Source organism: Punica granatum, chromosome 5 (assembly GCF_007655135.1).
Source record: "Punica granatum isolate Tunisia-2019 chromosome 5, ASM765513v2, whole genome shotgun sequence".
Lineage (NCBI taxonomy): Eukaryota > Viridiplantae > Streptophyta > Magnoliopsida > Myrtales > Lythraceae > Punica > Punica granatum.
In genome coordinates, this window is record NC_045131.1 from 31,445,507 (window position 1) to 31,461,585 (window position 16,079).

The 16,079-nt window shown below is 40.3% G+C and overlaps 1 protein-coding gene across 2 annotated transcripts; it reads left to right on the forward strand.

Moving 5' to 3' along the window:
* Window positions 1–12,389: 12,389 nt before the first annotated feature.
* Window positions 12,390–15,676, forward strand: LOC116207466 (delta(24)-sterol reductase). Of its 2 annotated transcripts, none has more exons than XM_031540423.1 (3): window positions 12,390–12,544; window positions 13,534–14,801; window positions 15,002–15,676. In XM_031540423.1, the coding sequence occupies exons 2-3, from the start codon at window positions 13,551–13,553 to the stop codon at window positions 15,443–15,445; spliced, it is 1,695 nt and encodes a 564-aa protein (XP_031396283.1). In that variant the 5' UTR covers window positions 12,390–12,544; window positions 13,534–13,550; the 3' UTR covers window positions 15,446–15,676. The 2 variants fall into 2 exon arrangements, with proteins under 2 accessions (XP_031396283.1, XP_031396282.1); XM_031540422.1 differs by having other exon boundaries at window positions 12,399–12,544; window positions 13,499–14,801.
* The last annotated feature ends 403 nt before the right edge of the window (window positions 15,677–16,079 follow it).

The following is a 16,079-nucleotide window of genomic DNA, read 5'->3' on the forward strand; positions in this document are numbered from 1 at the left end:
ATGTTTTAGGATTCGACTTTGGTTTGAAACTTGAAAAGGAGAGTCAAATCTCATGTGTGTGGATTGCTTTTACAGTTGTTCTGTATTGTGACACTGAATTTTCACTGAATTAGCCAAACTCCTATTTTGACTCTAGATTTGGAATCTAGAATTCCTCCTAACCATTATCTAGTGTTTGGTTAGGTCGAGTGAAAGGTTAATCAGCATTTTGCATGTTTTCTGACAGAGATAACCGTTCTAGTTACCCGAGTTTATGTTAGGATGACAGAAACTCATCAGTTAGATAAGAAAAGGCTATGCAGATGAACCTGCACCTGAACAGGTAGCCCGTTCTTATCCCGCACTGTAGTGTTTCTATCATGCTAACCCTAAGGGTGTCGCTAAATTGTAAAAATACGATTTTGCCCTTATTTGAAAATTATTTTCAGAAAAGGGGAAACATCGCAGTGCGGGCCACCTCGGCCTATAGCCGGTGTCAACCAATTCCCTGGATCATCCAAGGTTGTGTAAGAACCCCGAAAAAGCCAAAGAACCGGTCGATCTGCCCGAAAGTGATCTAGAAAGATCTTCTGTATCCTGACTTGAGTTACTTGGAATTAGGTAAAAACTCAAGTTGAGACACAGAAGCCCTTTTCAGGCGTCCATGCTATATCGGACCGCGCGTTTCCGGTTTTGAAATTGATAAGTTTGAAAAGGGCACCAACGTCATTTGACAACTCATCGACGCGAGTTATCAGTTAATGGCCAATTCGTGTAAACTTTATCAGTGTGAAGTGGGTTTAATCATGTGAGCGTCCCGATTAACCCGTTTGTGGAATTAATGCTTAAGGGTTGTGCCAAATGCATTAATTATGAAAACGATTCGTGACTCGGCGACAAAGACAATTCCATAAGGATCGAGGATAATTTGGTCCAATGACCGAAACTACCCTCGTAACCGAATGGACCCGAATGAGTCATCGATACCCGAATCCATGCATGCTTTGTTTTGAAAAGACATTTTCATGCGATATTGTGACGATAATATAAATTGCAAATTACACGAAAGCCGAGAACATACTCAAAACGGGAAGAGGAATCCTCATGCAACCCGTACGAGTCTAAGAGGCTCTCGGTTACTTCTCCTTGGAGATAGCCGAGAGGTCTCATGGCCCGAATGAGGTTCCACGAGGTTTCCCCGTCTCGTTTTGAATCATTTCTCGCATGCTTAAACGACAAACATGATAAATGACACGATTAAACGAAAGTCGGTATTGCCATGATTTGAATAATGCATTCGAACATGCAAACATGCACAAACAAGTTATTTAAGGAATCGATAAAACAATACCGACTTCATGCATGTAAGAAAACACAAGAAAACTCGGGATTGAACTTAGATCGGGTTAAGAAGGCCGTTCTTAACCCGAGGAAAGCAAGCCAAGTCTCGGTTAACTCTTCTTGAGGCAAACCCGAGAGCTCTTTTGCTTATTTCGGGTCAGGAAGGTCTTCCGAGGGTCGATCCAAATGTTTCCCGACATGCTAACATGTTATATGATGATGAACATGCATAATATAACATGAAAGTGTATAAAAATTAAGTCTTGCAAGTTAAACATGCATAAAACGCCATATTACTCCATAGCCATGCAAATAATGTAAAAGGTTCTAACTTCTCTAAGTCGAGAATGTTTTACCTAGCCTCGGGATACAAGGAAAGAGTCGGGGAAGTGTTCAAGAGTCGGGTGACTCGGTTGAACGCTTGGAAGAGTGCTCGGGTACAAGGGCATGCACGTTCGGGGAGCTAGGTGCACGGGGCGTGCGGGCAGGCGCGCAGGCGTACGGGCGTGCGCGGGCAGCAGGCGCGCGGGTGTGTGCGTCTGTGCGGCTACGGGTGTACTGTTCACTCGAGAGCACGTCCTTCACCCGAAATCACCTAAATGACCTGAAATGATGGGCAAATGACTTCAAATCAAAAATCTAAGTTCATAAATGAACTCCTTGGGTCCAAAATATGTGGTCCATGGAGTTTGAGAATTTTTGAACTTAAGTCGGGATGATGAACATCGGCTTCCGACTTAAGAAACTCAAAGCTTTCTTTGGGTTTTCTTCGGTTTTTCTCTCTTGGTTTTGAAGTGTTGAAGCTTGTTGGTTTTGTCTATGGAGTTGAGAGCTTTTCTTGAGGGAGAAAGCTTGGAGAGAGTGTGCAAAAGGAGAAGTGATTATCTTAATCACTTTTGGGCCATTTATAGGCAAAACTAATGACACAATTAGCAAAAGCAAATGCTCTTAACCTCCATGCTTAGCAAATTTCGGTTTGATTAAGAAAATATCAAGCCTCATCTTCTTCCATTACATTAATGGAGAAGAGATAAGACATTGATGAACATTGATGAGCATTGATGACAAGTTGAGTGTTGTCCTCAACCTCTCCAAGATATTTTGGCAAAGTGAGGGCAAGTTGGCTTCTTGTATTGAAGAAGAAGAAGAAGCTTCTAGAGTAAAGGGTGACTCATCTTGGGTAGCCCGTGGATCCCATGACCGAAGAGGAGAAATCGGGAAAAAGTTCGGGTCTCAATTGGTCTCGTATTCGAAGTTCGTGGTTTGAATTGAACGTCGAATTGTCGATATACGCGAGGGAATGGATTTAATGAGTCTGAGATTGGCATTTTTCGTGAAAAATTGCCAAATGTCTGTATGAGGCTCGGAAGCCAGTTTTGCTCCTTTTATGCATTCAGAGCGAGGTCACCCACTTCTGACAGCATATCTTGTATCTGCATCCCACGTCGGTCATTTTGACATAAATTGTCAAATTACGTGGGCACTTGACCTTTAAGCCGGTAAATGCAAATATGGAGCCGGAGATGTCCTAGGAAGCCGAAACTGGATTTTTCAGATTGCTTTATGAGTTTCTTGGGCCATCCGGAGATCACTGTGATCTCTGTTTGCTGAGATTGGGCCTCTAAGGATATGAAAAGTGCATCTGGGACCCTTAAAGCACTGCTCGAGGGGTCTAGATGAGTTGTGTGATTCATTCCGACGATTCCACATTGAGTCTTGAGAAGGCTAGCATTGTGTAACGTAAGCATCCGGCGTCAAGTTTCCCCAAAGAGGACCTCCGGATATGGATCTTCACTGAAAATGGCCTTTTGTGCTCCTCGGAGGTTACTCGGGAAACCGTGAAGGGTTTTGCTGTCTATTTTGCCCAATTGCGAATGTCTGCTGGAGTTTTCAGGGCAATGTAGTGTGAACTTCGTTTGCCGTAATTTCATCAGACTAGTCTCCGGTTATGCTATTCTGAAGAGGGGTGTGCCCATTTTTGTCGCTCGGAAGTCATTCAAGGTGTTTGTATGGCTTCCAAAAGACAATCTGAAGCACTGCTCGTGCTTTGTATGATTGTGGGGCATGGCCGCATCTGATATTTGGAATTAACTTTTCTCCGAGAAATTGGCATTTTTGGACTTCCACTGAAAAGTTGTCTGTATACAGAAAGTTGTTTTGTATAGAGCAGATGATTTGCGAAATGCGTTTGAAGACACTTTTCACCGGTTTGTCATCGATGTGGATTTTTGAAGTCCAATGTTGGCTATCTTCCAACGGTCGAGCGAACTATCGAAAAATAGGACTGTCCATGTGGTACACTGGAAATGCCGGTTTTGGACGTTGAGCTTTCTAGCCACTCTGTTACCCTTTGGTGACTCCTGGAGTTCTTCTATCATATGTGCATGTCTTCTGCTTAATTTTGCCGACTTGAGGATGAATAGTGATTTCTGCTCTGTTAAGTCGTTTTTCTGTATTTTGCTCAAGTTGTGGCTTGGACCATTACTAGTATCATTGTTTGGAAAGGTGAACTAAAATGGGGCGCTGACAACACTAAAAAAAGGAAAAAAGAAAAAAAGAGAGAGATACCCCACTCCAATGCAAGTCTTGCTTTCCAAGTCTCTGATGAGGGTCCACATACATATTATATTAATTAAATGAATATAACTAATATTATATATAATATATTAATAATAGTTTTAATTAATTAAATTAATTAATCATAATTAAAAAATAAAAAACTTTAAAAAAAACATAAAGAATATTACTTTTAATAATTAAAATTATTCAAATAAATTTTTTTGAAATTTTTTTGATTTTTTTAAATTTTTAAAGAGATTTAAAAAAGACAAAAATAAAAAGAAGAGGGAAGAAATAAAAAGAAGTTGACAAGATTCGAACCAAAGATCACAATGTGAAATGAGTGGGTGTTTTCCACCAAATTATTGTTTGTATTATAGCCTTTAACATATTTTAAATTTATTTTAAAAAGGAAAAAGTATATGTCATAACACGACCTTTTTGCTTTTGTATCAATTTTGTCATTACCTTTTAAAATTATACTATATAGCACATCATTTAAGGTGTAGTGTCAATCATATCATAACCTTTTGTTTTTGTGACATATCATAACATTTTAAAATTACAGTATAAAGCACATTGTTTATGCTATCTCTAAAACCCTAGAGGAGCAACGGCGCGCTTGTAGAGCTTCAGGATGTAGCCAAGGTGCAACCGGACATGTTTTGGGCCCAATGACACGCTCTAAGGCCAATAATCTTGATGCAACAAGGTCCGGCCCATTACTATACTTAAGTGCATGGAAATAAGTGGTCAAACACCTGATCAAGTAGAGTACGTGACTCATTAATTACCCACCTATATTTTGGACGAATTTCCTTCAAATAAGGGTGGTTGCAACAAGGTGTATGGGCAACTAATGCCTGAAGACTCTTGTTCAACCATCTTCACTTAAACTTTATCTTTCCTATACTTGGAAACTAGTTGTCTTTACTTTCTGTTGATGTCATTATGTCTAAATGGTTGTAAGAGCACTATATAAACTTTATTCTGATCAATGAGAAGATGATGAATATTTTGAATGAAAATTACCTAGAGCATTTACACTCTGTTCTTATCAAAATAAGTTCCTTGTTTAGTGGCGAAACTCTTATTCATATTGTTCATCCTTGAGCGAGGTGAATCAAAACAATTCTTCTTGCTCGTGGCAATTTATTTTATCGAGTGAGTTTAGTTGATTCTATCTTCAACCCTTCTTTCTTATCCATTTATGATTTGAAAGCGCATCACTTAGAATCAAAGCGAAGGTTTACATCTTCTATTGGTCAAGTGAAACACATTAGGGAGTGTAAACACGAGTGATTGTGAGGAATCCTTGCTGAAAAGTCGAAGATATGGCTAAAGACAACCCGAATCCGATTCTCAGAGGACTCACTCTCGAGTAAGCCTAGTTCTTCTGGTTCCAGCGGAGGGAAGAGAAAGTTCTAGCACAGCTCGATCGAGCGACCCAAGCTCTCGAAAGGTTGGCTTTACCTCCAGCTCCTCCGCAGCATGCACGAGCAGATCCAAGGTGGAATATTCGTGTATAAGATGAAGTTGTTGACGAGGAAGGATTTGCGGATGAGGGAGTGCAGCTGATTCCACAACGACAACAAAGGGGCGTCGGTAACCACATTAAGTTGAAGATTTCGTAGTTCAAGGGCACTAGTTCCCCCGAAGAGTATCTCAAATGGGTGTAGCGTGTCGAGAAGGTGTTTGAATTCTATGAATACTTGAAAGTCCAAAAGTGTAAGCTTGCTGCCATCGAGTTTACCGATTATGCAAATATCTGGTAGGAGAACATGAAAGCCCAACGAAGAAGAGATAGGGAAGATGAGATTCGTAGTTGGAAGGAGATGAAGAGACTCATGCATAGACGGTTTGTGCTTGATTATTATAAACAAGAGATTTATCTTCGACCGCAAAGCATTAAGCAAGGTGCTACGTCGGCGGAAGATTATGTCAAGGAATTTGAGATGTTATCAATGAGATGCGAGCTTAATGAGCCCTAGGAGAAAACTATTGCATGTTTCCTAGGGCTTGAACAAGGAAATTGCAGATATGGTGGAATTGCAGTCTTATGTGTTTTTGGAAGATGTGATTAAGTTGGCCCTTAAGGTGGAAAGGTAGCGGAAACGCAACAAACCCACTATAACGGTTGTTCAGTTCGAAATGCTCAGTTGCTAGTTTCGTATCCCAAGGGTCTTCCTTGAAGTAGAGTGAGCAGTGAAAGGAAATTGGGGGCTCTCATAAGCCTCAAGTTGAGCCGGCAAAGGGGAAGGAGAAGAAAGCTGATGCACAACTCCCTATTCGAAGCCAAGATATCAAGTGTCTCAAATGTCTTGGACTCAGACACATTGCCTCCGAATGTTCTAATCAGTGGGTGATGACCATTCAGAGCACTTAGGAGATCGAAAGTGAAGATGAAGAGGCAATTGAAGAAGATTCGGGAGTTCCTTGTGAAGAAAATGTGGAGTTTGTTGATGAGGGTGAGATGCTCATGATTCGACGAGTTTTAAGCTCGGAAGTGAAGTTCGAAGAGGAATAGCGGGATAAATTTTTTCTGAACTAGGTGCTCCATCCACAACAAGGTGTATAGAGTTATTATCGATAGTAGGAGTCGCACCAATGTTGATTCTACTAGCTTAGTGGAAAAGCTCAATCTCCACATAACGAAACATCCATCTCCCTATGAGTTGAGGTGGTTGAATGACCAAGGTGAGGTGCGTGTTACTCAGCAAATTCGTGTCCTTCTCTCGATTGGAAAAACATATAAAGATGAAGTGTTGTACGATGTGGTTCCAATGAGTGCAAGTCATCTTCTTTTGGGAAGACCATGGCAATATGATTGTAGGGCTTTGTATGACGGATCCAAGAACACTTATTCATTCACCAAAGAGAGGAAGAACATTGTCCTAGTAGCACTCAGTCAGCAACAAGTGCAAAAGGACCAGAGTGAGAGCAAGAATGGCCCAAAGAAGGAAAGCTTGATGTTGACTTTGGGAGAGCTGGAGAGGAATTTGATGAACTTCAACTTAGTTCTCATTTTGTTCATGAAAGAAGCAACACTTGAAGAGGAGATTTCTCTTCCTTCTCAATTCCTGGCTTTATTAAAGGAGTTTGTCATTGTATTCCCAAAAGAATTGCCTCCGATTAGAGGGATTTAACATCAAATCGATCACATTCCCCGGTGCTACTTTGCCTAATCAACTAGTATATCGGTGCAATCCCGAGGAACTTAAGGAGTTGCAGCGGCAAGTGAATGATTTGCTTAGGATGCAATCCAAGAAGCAATCAGATTTGTTTCGGGCCCAATGACACGTTCTAAGGCCAAGAAACTTGATGCAACAAGGTCCTAGTCCATTACCATACTTAAGTGCATGAAAATAGGCAGTCAAATATTTGATCAAGTAAAGTAGGTGGCTCATTAATTACCCGCCTACATTTTGGACGAATTTCCTTCAAATAAGAGTAATTGCAGCAAGGTGGATTGGGAGTTAATGCCTGGACATTCTTGTTCAACCATTTTCATTTAAATTTATCTTTTATGTGCTTGAAAACTAGTTGTCTTCATTTTCCATTACTGTCATTATGGTTAAGTGGTTATAAGAGCACTATATAAGCTCTATTTTGATCAATGAGAAGATGATGAATATTTTGAATCAAAATTGCTAGAACATTTCCTCTCTTTTCCTAACTGAATAAGTTTCTTGTTTAGTGGCAAAACCTTGATTTTTATCGTTCATCCTTGAGCGTGTTGAATCAAAACAACTCTTTTTGCTTGTGACGATTTATCTTATTGAGTGAGTTTAGTTAGTTCTACCTTTCACCTTACTTTCTGATCCATTCTGATCTAAGAGCTCATCAACGTGCACCTCTGACCAGAGACGACGAGGCAGCCAATAGGGGGCTGTCGTGTGGCAGCCTGGAGCCCTATGCGGCAACCTTTGCATCCAATGACCAATTAGAAAATTGGTCGTTTGGTTATTTTTTAAAAAAATTCATAAAATTTTCCTATAAACACCCAACAAATTCCACTTAAAATCCACATCAAATTCTCTTTATTTCTTCTTCTATTATAAAATAGAAAATGGCCAAGCCAAATCAACTTTCGAACTCTCCTAGGTTTTACATCCCAAATCTTAATTTCCCCCAAAATCCAAATCCTCAATATTAGAATTTTCGCCTCCATCCAAATCCGAATTTCCCTTCTCCAAATCCCAATTTTCTCCATCCAAATCCTAATTTTCCCTTTCCAAATCTGAATTTTACACAACCAAATTATCATCATCCCGGGTTTTATCATCATCCGGTTCATTCTCCGTATTATGGACATACGGGTTCACCCTCCCAATTTATGGGTGGTACCGGGTCCGCATCTAGGAGTGTTGTTGGCTTCGATTAATGCCCACATTCGACACCGAAGGATTCACCATTCACTCTTCCTCCAACTGGTGGCTTAGAGGGTATGAACCCCCGCGATGATGATGATGAAGTTGTTAAAGGTTAAGACACAAGAGTTCGCAGTTCGATTAAATGGTAGTGATAACAAGATGAGTTGCTAATCAATAGGTGGCTATTATATGAGAAAGATTATGTGGACGAGGACGATCAAACCGCTAGCCAATTCTGGTACCAAATCCACGAACATTGTCGCCAACACAACAATGCCTTCTTCTCGAGGAAAATAGAAAACTCCCGCAAGCAACGATGGTACAAGATTAAGCAAAACTGCTAGGGCTTCGAAAGGTGCTACCGGACTGTTGAGCAACATCGTCAAAGCAGAGCAAATGAAGACGAAGTCATGGAGGTGGCATAAGCTATTTAAAGATAAGCATAACATAAAATCAATTTTCTCCTTCCTATTACATTGGAACATACTTAGGAAGGAGTCCAAATGAGAGCACTTTGGGATCCAACTGATAGTTCGAAGAGAACTAAGACAAATGCTTCCAGGGGTTACACGACATCGTCCAACCTCGATGAAGATGAAGGCCCTCAACCTCACCCAGAAGGCAGAGATGCTGCAAAGAGAAAGAAAAAAGGTAAAGGTAAATCTATTCTTTCTGTAAATGAAGCGTTGGAAGTTATCTCTACCTGATGTGATTCGAAAGCTTCTCGGTATGATGACACCATGAAGATGAAGGCAAAGGAGTTCAAGATGAGACAAAAGGAGTCGGAGGCCAAGAAGATTGAAGCCGGCTTAAAGAGAGAAGAACTTGCTATAAAGAAAAGGGCGCATCAAAGCGAAGGATATGGAATTATTGTCACATCTCATTTCTATATACTAGTCTATCATGCCTCCAGAAGCACATGCCATTCATAAACAACTGATAACAGATCTTTTGGAGAAGTTGTACCCCTCTAATTAGCTATGTAGCTGTAATTTTCATTTGAATTATATTTTTAATTTCTAAATTAATCGAATTGTGTATCGTTGTAATATTATCTATTTAGTGAAATTTAAATTTTACTAATAACATGCGTTATTGAAAATTACTAAATTATCTAAATCTAAAAAAAACTAGTCATTGAAAAATAACCGTTGGAACATAGCCGTTGGAAAAGTAGCCGTTGAGAACTAGCTGTTGGAAGGTAGCCATTTGTATAGATTCCTCTCTATAAAATGCTTTCAATCTCATATCATATTGACCCACTAACATCCTCTCATTTCTATCCATTTACGTCCTTTTAAACCACTACTCAAATATTTATCCTCTAAACATGGTCGAAAGCTTTGATGAATTTAACTACTCAATGGATCCCTTAGATATGATCCTCGAAGATTTGTTCAATGATACAGAAGAGCAATGCCTTGAAATACTGAAGATGATCCAGCGGGGTAGGGTGGGGGGTTGTTTTGGGGAAGCTCTTCCTCAAGGCCTCAAAGGAAGAAAGTAAACAAAAATCACATTACATGGCACAATTAACTTGTGAAGGACTACTTCACTAAAAAGGAGGTGTACTCTCCTAAGCTATTCCGATGAAGATTCCGAATGGGACAACCTTTACTCCTTCGCATTGTCGAGGGCCTCTCAAATCATGTTCCATATTTGCAACAGAGGTCTAATGTGATAGGCAACCGAGGCTTTTCCCCGCTACAAAAGTGGACAGTCGCCATGCCTATTTTGGCTTATGGAGTTGAAGTTGACTCCGTGGACGAATATCTCTGGATGATCGAGAACATTGCAACAGAATGTTTGGAAAGGTTCGTCTTCGGTGTCATCGCAGTGTTCGGGGGTGAATACTTGCAAAGCCTAACATAGCCGATGTAGAATGCCTGCTATGAATCGGGAAGGCCCGCGGCTTCCCAAGTGTGATGGGCAGCACTGATTGCATGCACTAACAATGGAGAAATTGCTCAAAAGCTTGGACGGTATGTATCGGAGTGGTTATCATAGTGACCCAAGCTTAGTACTTGAAGCAGTGGCAGGACCTAACCTGTTGATATGACATGTTTTTTCTAGAGTAGCCGAGTCCAATAATGACATCAATGTCTTAGACCAGTCATCGGTCTTTGATGATGTGCTACAAGGTCATGCTCTAGGGTACATTTCACTATCAATGGCAACAATTATAACATGGGATATTATTTAGTGAATGTTATATACCCCAATGGGCAACATTCGTCAAAACAATCCCCCGACCACATTTAGAGAAGAGTAAGTTATTTGCGAAAGCTCGAGAATCAGCACAGAAGGACGTATAATGTGCATTCAGAGTGTTGAAGGCTCGCTTTGCAATTATATGTGGCATTGCTAGATTGTGGTCCCAAGAGAAGCTCATAATGATTATGAGAGCTTGCATCATATTACATAATATGATTGTTGAGGATGAACGAGAAACGTATGATGTCAACGTCAATATGACGACCTTGTACGATGAACCCCCAAGGGCGGCTTACCATAACCGGAGCAAGGAGAGCAAAATTTTTCTCCAATATTTTCCAAAATAATATCAAGCTTTGGGATAGATAAAAGCATCGACAACTACAGGCCGATTTGGTGAAACATATATGGCAACGACGGGAAAACCACAACGGGGTGTAATTTTTATAAAAAAAATTGTCTTTCGACATTTTTTTCCCTTAACGGGTGTATTTTTCTATTTACGTCGTGTATTTTTTAACGTTATGTAATATTATTTTATTTTAATGAATTTAATTAATTAACACATATTTTATTTTTAATTTTAATAATTTAATTTATTTATTTTGTATTTTTAAATTAATTTAATTAATTAAAACTAATTAAAAATATATATTAATTATATATAATAGTAGTTATATACGTTTGATGAATTTAATATGTATGTGAGCTCGGATTAGAGACACCAAAATCATAGACACTGATGGAGTAAGTGTCTCTCTTCTTCCTTAGACTTGGTCTCTGTTTGATGTGGAGTCTATGTGACGCTGTGTGGCCCAATTCAGAGATAGGAGAGAGACACCTCTACTGGAGAAAGCCTTATGATGTAGTGTTAATTATGACATGACGTCAAATTTTCGTGAAAATTAAATGAAAGGTTGATGTGGTGCACCAATGGATGATTAGTGAGTTCAGATTCTTATCACATGCGAAATAAGCTATATTCTGACTCGTCCGATACCATTTTACCCACTCGACTCCCTCACCATGAATACCTCCAATTCCCGACTCTTAATATTGCATATATCTATTAATATTGTCTTGCACAAAAAAAAATGTACGTATTGATACTGTATCATACATAATATTTGTCACCCTGTGCATGTACAGAGATCGGCCTTTGATTACTTGATTTATACAAACAAAAGGGAGGAATTCCAAAACTCAAGCAGGCACGAAGCTGGAAAAGAAAATTCTTTAAAAAGGAGGAATTGATTCAACAAATCCAAACAAAAACAGAAACTTGATATATATATATATATATATAATAAGAACACCTGAGAGGTATATAAATAAATTATTAAAACTTCCCAAAGGAAGGATGTGATACAATGTTATAAGTTGTCGCCTGAATTCAAAAATTCCATATTCTATTCATTTTTCTTTTGCTAAATTATTATGTTGCGTTTGGTTTCATAGTAAAATTTTAAAATTAGATTTTGATTTTGAAAAAGAGTGATATAAATAGGACCCACCTTTTAACTTTGTATGAATTATTTTGTTTTGTTGTGGAAAAAAAGTGATATAAATGGAGTTCACTCTTTGAATTTGTATAAATTATTTTGTTTTGTTATTGATAGAATTAAGTTAAAATTATGATTCTAAAATTTCATCCACAAATCAAATAAGCCCTTATTCACGCATAGACTCTCCCTTATCTATACTCTTATGTCAATTTGTCAAAGTTAATTGTTATTGTTATTCTCTAAATTTCTATTTGCTATCATTTTTCCTCCTAAAAACTTTTTAGGACCGATTTGATCTGAAAACCGGAGGCTCGACAGGGAGACGCCGGGAACACACTCCTTTATTATTATTATTATTATTATTATTATTATTATTTAATAAAATAAAATAAAATAAAATACAGCTCACTCCTCGCACCTTCGTTATTGTCTATATATTAATGAGACGCAGTGAGTGAGTTTGTACACTTCCAGAGCAGGGCAGGGAAGGGAAGGGAGCTCCATTATTAATATAGCCCTTTCTCTGCTGTCTGTCTTCCCCCGCCCCCACTCACTCCGCAGCTCTACAGCCGGGTACTCTCTCTTCCTCTTGACTAAGACTAGGGTTTCCAAATCCACAACATGGTTTCTGCGATGTTCCTCTCTCTATGTTTTGCATTTTCTTCAATTTTTATGTTAACTGACAACTCTCTCTCATACCCTTTTTGTTTTCGTTGCACCTCCGTTTCTTGTTCTGCGAGCTTTTTTTTCTTTAATTCGTTGGCCACATTTGTGTTTTGTGATTTCAAGGCCCAGATCTTTGTTTTACTTTCATGTCGGATGTTGCTTCACCCCTTATTATAACTTTGATTGAGATTGTTCGATACGTGATATTAGGTCTTCAGTTCAGTCAGTCGTCGTTGTTCTAGATTTTAATCAAAGAGCATTGCAGAGCAGGTAAGGTTGCATTTCCAGATAGCTGTAAAAAAAAAAGAAATTGCTTTTCTGTACATGTATGTGTGACTGAGTGCCACAATATTTACCTGACTGATTATTACTGTAAACTAAGAACTTCAGCTAAATGTCCGGCGGTCAGTTTGGACTTCTGCAACGCCAAAGGGCGTTGGAATTGTTAAAAGTTTCCCAACTATTGTAATTTCCATCGCCTGAAAAGAATTACGTTCTGCCAAGTGAGTGAAAAATCATAGATCGGTCTATATGTCCATCCTCACGGGGTAAAGTGTATGTAATAATCCTAGATCCATTATGTTTTATGTTTTTTCAGTGGACACATGTTTCTATGTTTGTCTCTGTAAAAGTACACGAGAAAATTTTTTCGCTTGTCCAATATGCGTATGTGCCTCCTAAAGTTTGAGCATCACTCATCCACTTGACTTGTAATGACATACACATGTTGAATCTGGTTACTGATTTCTGGACTGCACCTGCTGCTTAATTAATACACTTGTTTGAACGTAAAATCCTCTTATGTTAATTGTCTAAACTTTTTTCTTGTTACTGCTAATACTTGAACAACTGCTTTTGTAGACATGCATCTGATCTGTCCTTGTTTCTACCCATAGGCGTGTAAACTTCAGCAATGTCTGATCTCCAGGCTCCTCTAGTAAGGCCCAAGAGGAAGAAGGTCTGGGTGGACTATTTCATTCAGTTCCGATGGATCATTGTCATTTTTGTTGTGCTCCCCATCTCAGTCACCCTGTACTTCCTCACATATCTGGGGGATGTCAGATCAGAGATGAAATCCTTCAAGCAGCGCCAGAAGGAACATGATGAAAATGTCAAGAAAGTGGTGAAGCGCCTCAAGGAAAGGAACCCGAAAAGGGATGGGCTGGTGTGCACAGCCCGCAAGCCTTGGATTGCTGTTGGAATGCGTAATGTTGACTACAAGAGGGCTCGGCATTTTGAAGTCGATTTATCAGCATTCAGGAATATCCTTGAAATTGACAAGGAGAGGATGATAGCGAGAGTGGAGCCACTTGTCAACATGGGGCAGATATCCAGGGTGACAGTGCCAATGAATCTTTCCCTTGCTGTGGTTGCTGAGCTTGATGACCTAACTGTTGGTGGCCTTATCAATGGCTATGGCATTGAGGGGAGCTCCCACCTGTATGGGCTCTTCTCAGACACAGTTGTGGCTTATGAGATTGTTCTGGCAAATGGGCAAGTCGTGAGAGCTACTAAGGATAATGAGTACTCTGACCTTTTCTATGCTATCCCGTGGTCCCAGGGAACTCTGGGGCTTCTTGTCTCTGCAGAGATCAAGCTCATACCCGTTAAGGAATACATGAAACTCACATACAAACCCATCGTAGGCAATATCAAAGATCTTGCTCAGGCATATGTGGACTCCTTTGCACCCCGGGATGGAGACCAGGACAACCCGGAGAAGGTTCCAGATTTTGTGGAGACCATGGTTTATTCGCCGACTCGAGCTGTGTGCATGACAGGGAGATATGCTTCTAAAGAGGAGGCAAAGAGAAAGGGCAATGTGATCAATAATGTAGGGTGGTGGTTTAAACCCTGGTTCTATCAGCATGCAGAGACAGCACTTAAGAAGGGCGAGTTTGTGGAATACATTCCCACCAGGGAGTACTACCACAGACACACGAGGTGCTTGTATTGGGAGGGAAAGCTGATCCTTCCCTTCGCGGACCAGTGGTGGTTTAGGTTTCTCCTTGGGTGGATGATGCCGCCAAAGGTCTCTCTTCTGAAGGCCACTCAGGGAGAAGCCATAAGGAACTATTATCACGAGATGCATGTCATTCAGGATATGCTCATCCCCCTTTACAAGGTTGGAGATGCGCTCGAGTGGGTGCACCATGAGATGGAGGTAAGAAAGCACACGTGATTCTGTTATGGATGCTTTGTTCTTTTGGTTTCCCTCTTGCTTATGCTGGTGTTTGTTCGAAACAATTATCATTAAGAATCAGTCGTTCCAGTTTGATGGCTTGTCTTCCATCCTGATGTATATCTATGTAACTGGAGTTGGACATACCGCATCTGATATTACTTGCATTTGAATATGAGTAGGTATACCCCATATGGCTGTGCCCACACCGACTATACAAGCTGCCCGTGAAAACCATGGTGTATCCGGAGCCAGGCTTTGAGGCACACCGCAGACAGGGAGACACACACTATGCCCAGATGTACACTGATGTAGGGGTGTACTATGCGCCAGGGCCAGTACTCAGAGGGGAGGTGTTTGATGGAGCTGAGGCAGCGCGTCGCTTGGAGAATTGGCTGATAGAGAACCATGGGTTCCAGCCCCAATACGCAGTCTCCGAGCTGTCTGAGAAGAATTTCTGGAGGATGTTTGATGCTTCACTGTATGAGCACTGCAGGAAGAAGTATGGAGCTGTGGGGACCTTCATGAGTGTATACTACAAGTCTAAGAAAGGGCGCAAGACTGAGAAGGAGGTACAAGAGGCTGAGCAAGCCCACCTCGAGTCTGCTTATGCCGAGGCTGATTAATGAGCTTCAAGGGCAAGTGAGATTGCAAGCAGTAGACAGGTAATGTTGGTTTGAATAAAGGGCAGGACCCTTTTTAAGTTTCCTTTTTATCTGGTGGTAATAATTAGTACTATCGTTGACGTTTTTATCAACTTTCGAACTTGCTGCTGATGCTTTAATTTTGTTGCTCTGGCTCCCCTTGCTTTACTTAGATGCACCACATTTGAATATCTTACTCTGGAGTTGCTGTTTGGATTTTGTGTTCTGCGATGGGTTTTCACCAGATTTTGGCCATGAAAATTGGGGTTTGACCGTGATTTCGGAGTTTGATAGAAAATTTGCTATGTGACCAAATTTTTTGGGGGTTGACCATCAAACCACAGCAGGGTGCATGTTTGGTTGGGATGAATGGGATTTCATAAATTCGGCTCAGTTCCATCGGATGGTACATTCCTTCGTTTGGTTGCCACTTTTGGCCCCGGATCCCACTTTCTGAATTAACCTAAATGACCTTTAATAATACTTGCCATTGGTTCCTGTCAATCCTAACAATCTCTGACGATAATATTTTGACTGTCTGCCATGATGGTTCACCGGCGACCATCAGCATCAATCATGGTGGCTTGGTTGAGTCGCAGCTGAGAGACACCCCGAG

What these genes read in the sequence shown, in the direction of transcription:
- LOC116207466 (XM_031540423.1), top strand. Translation starts at nt 13,551, where the DNA reads ATGTCTGATCTCCAGGCTCCTCTAGTAAGGCCCAAGAGGAAGAAGGTC. An exon ending in GGGTGCACCATGAGATGGAG is followed by an intron (nt 14,802 to 15,001) that starts GTAAGAAAGCAC and finishes GAATATGAGTAG; the next exon opens with GTATACCCCATATGGCTGTG.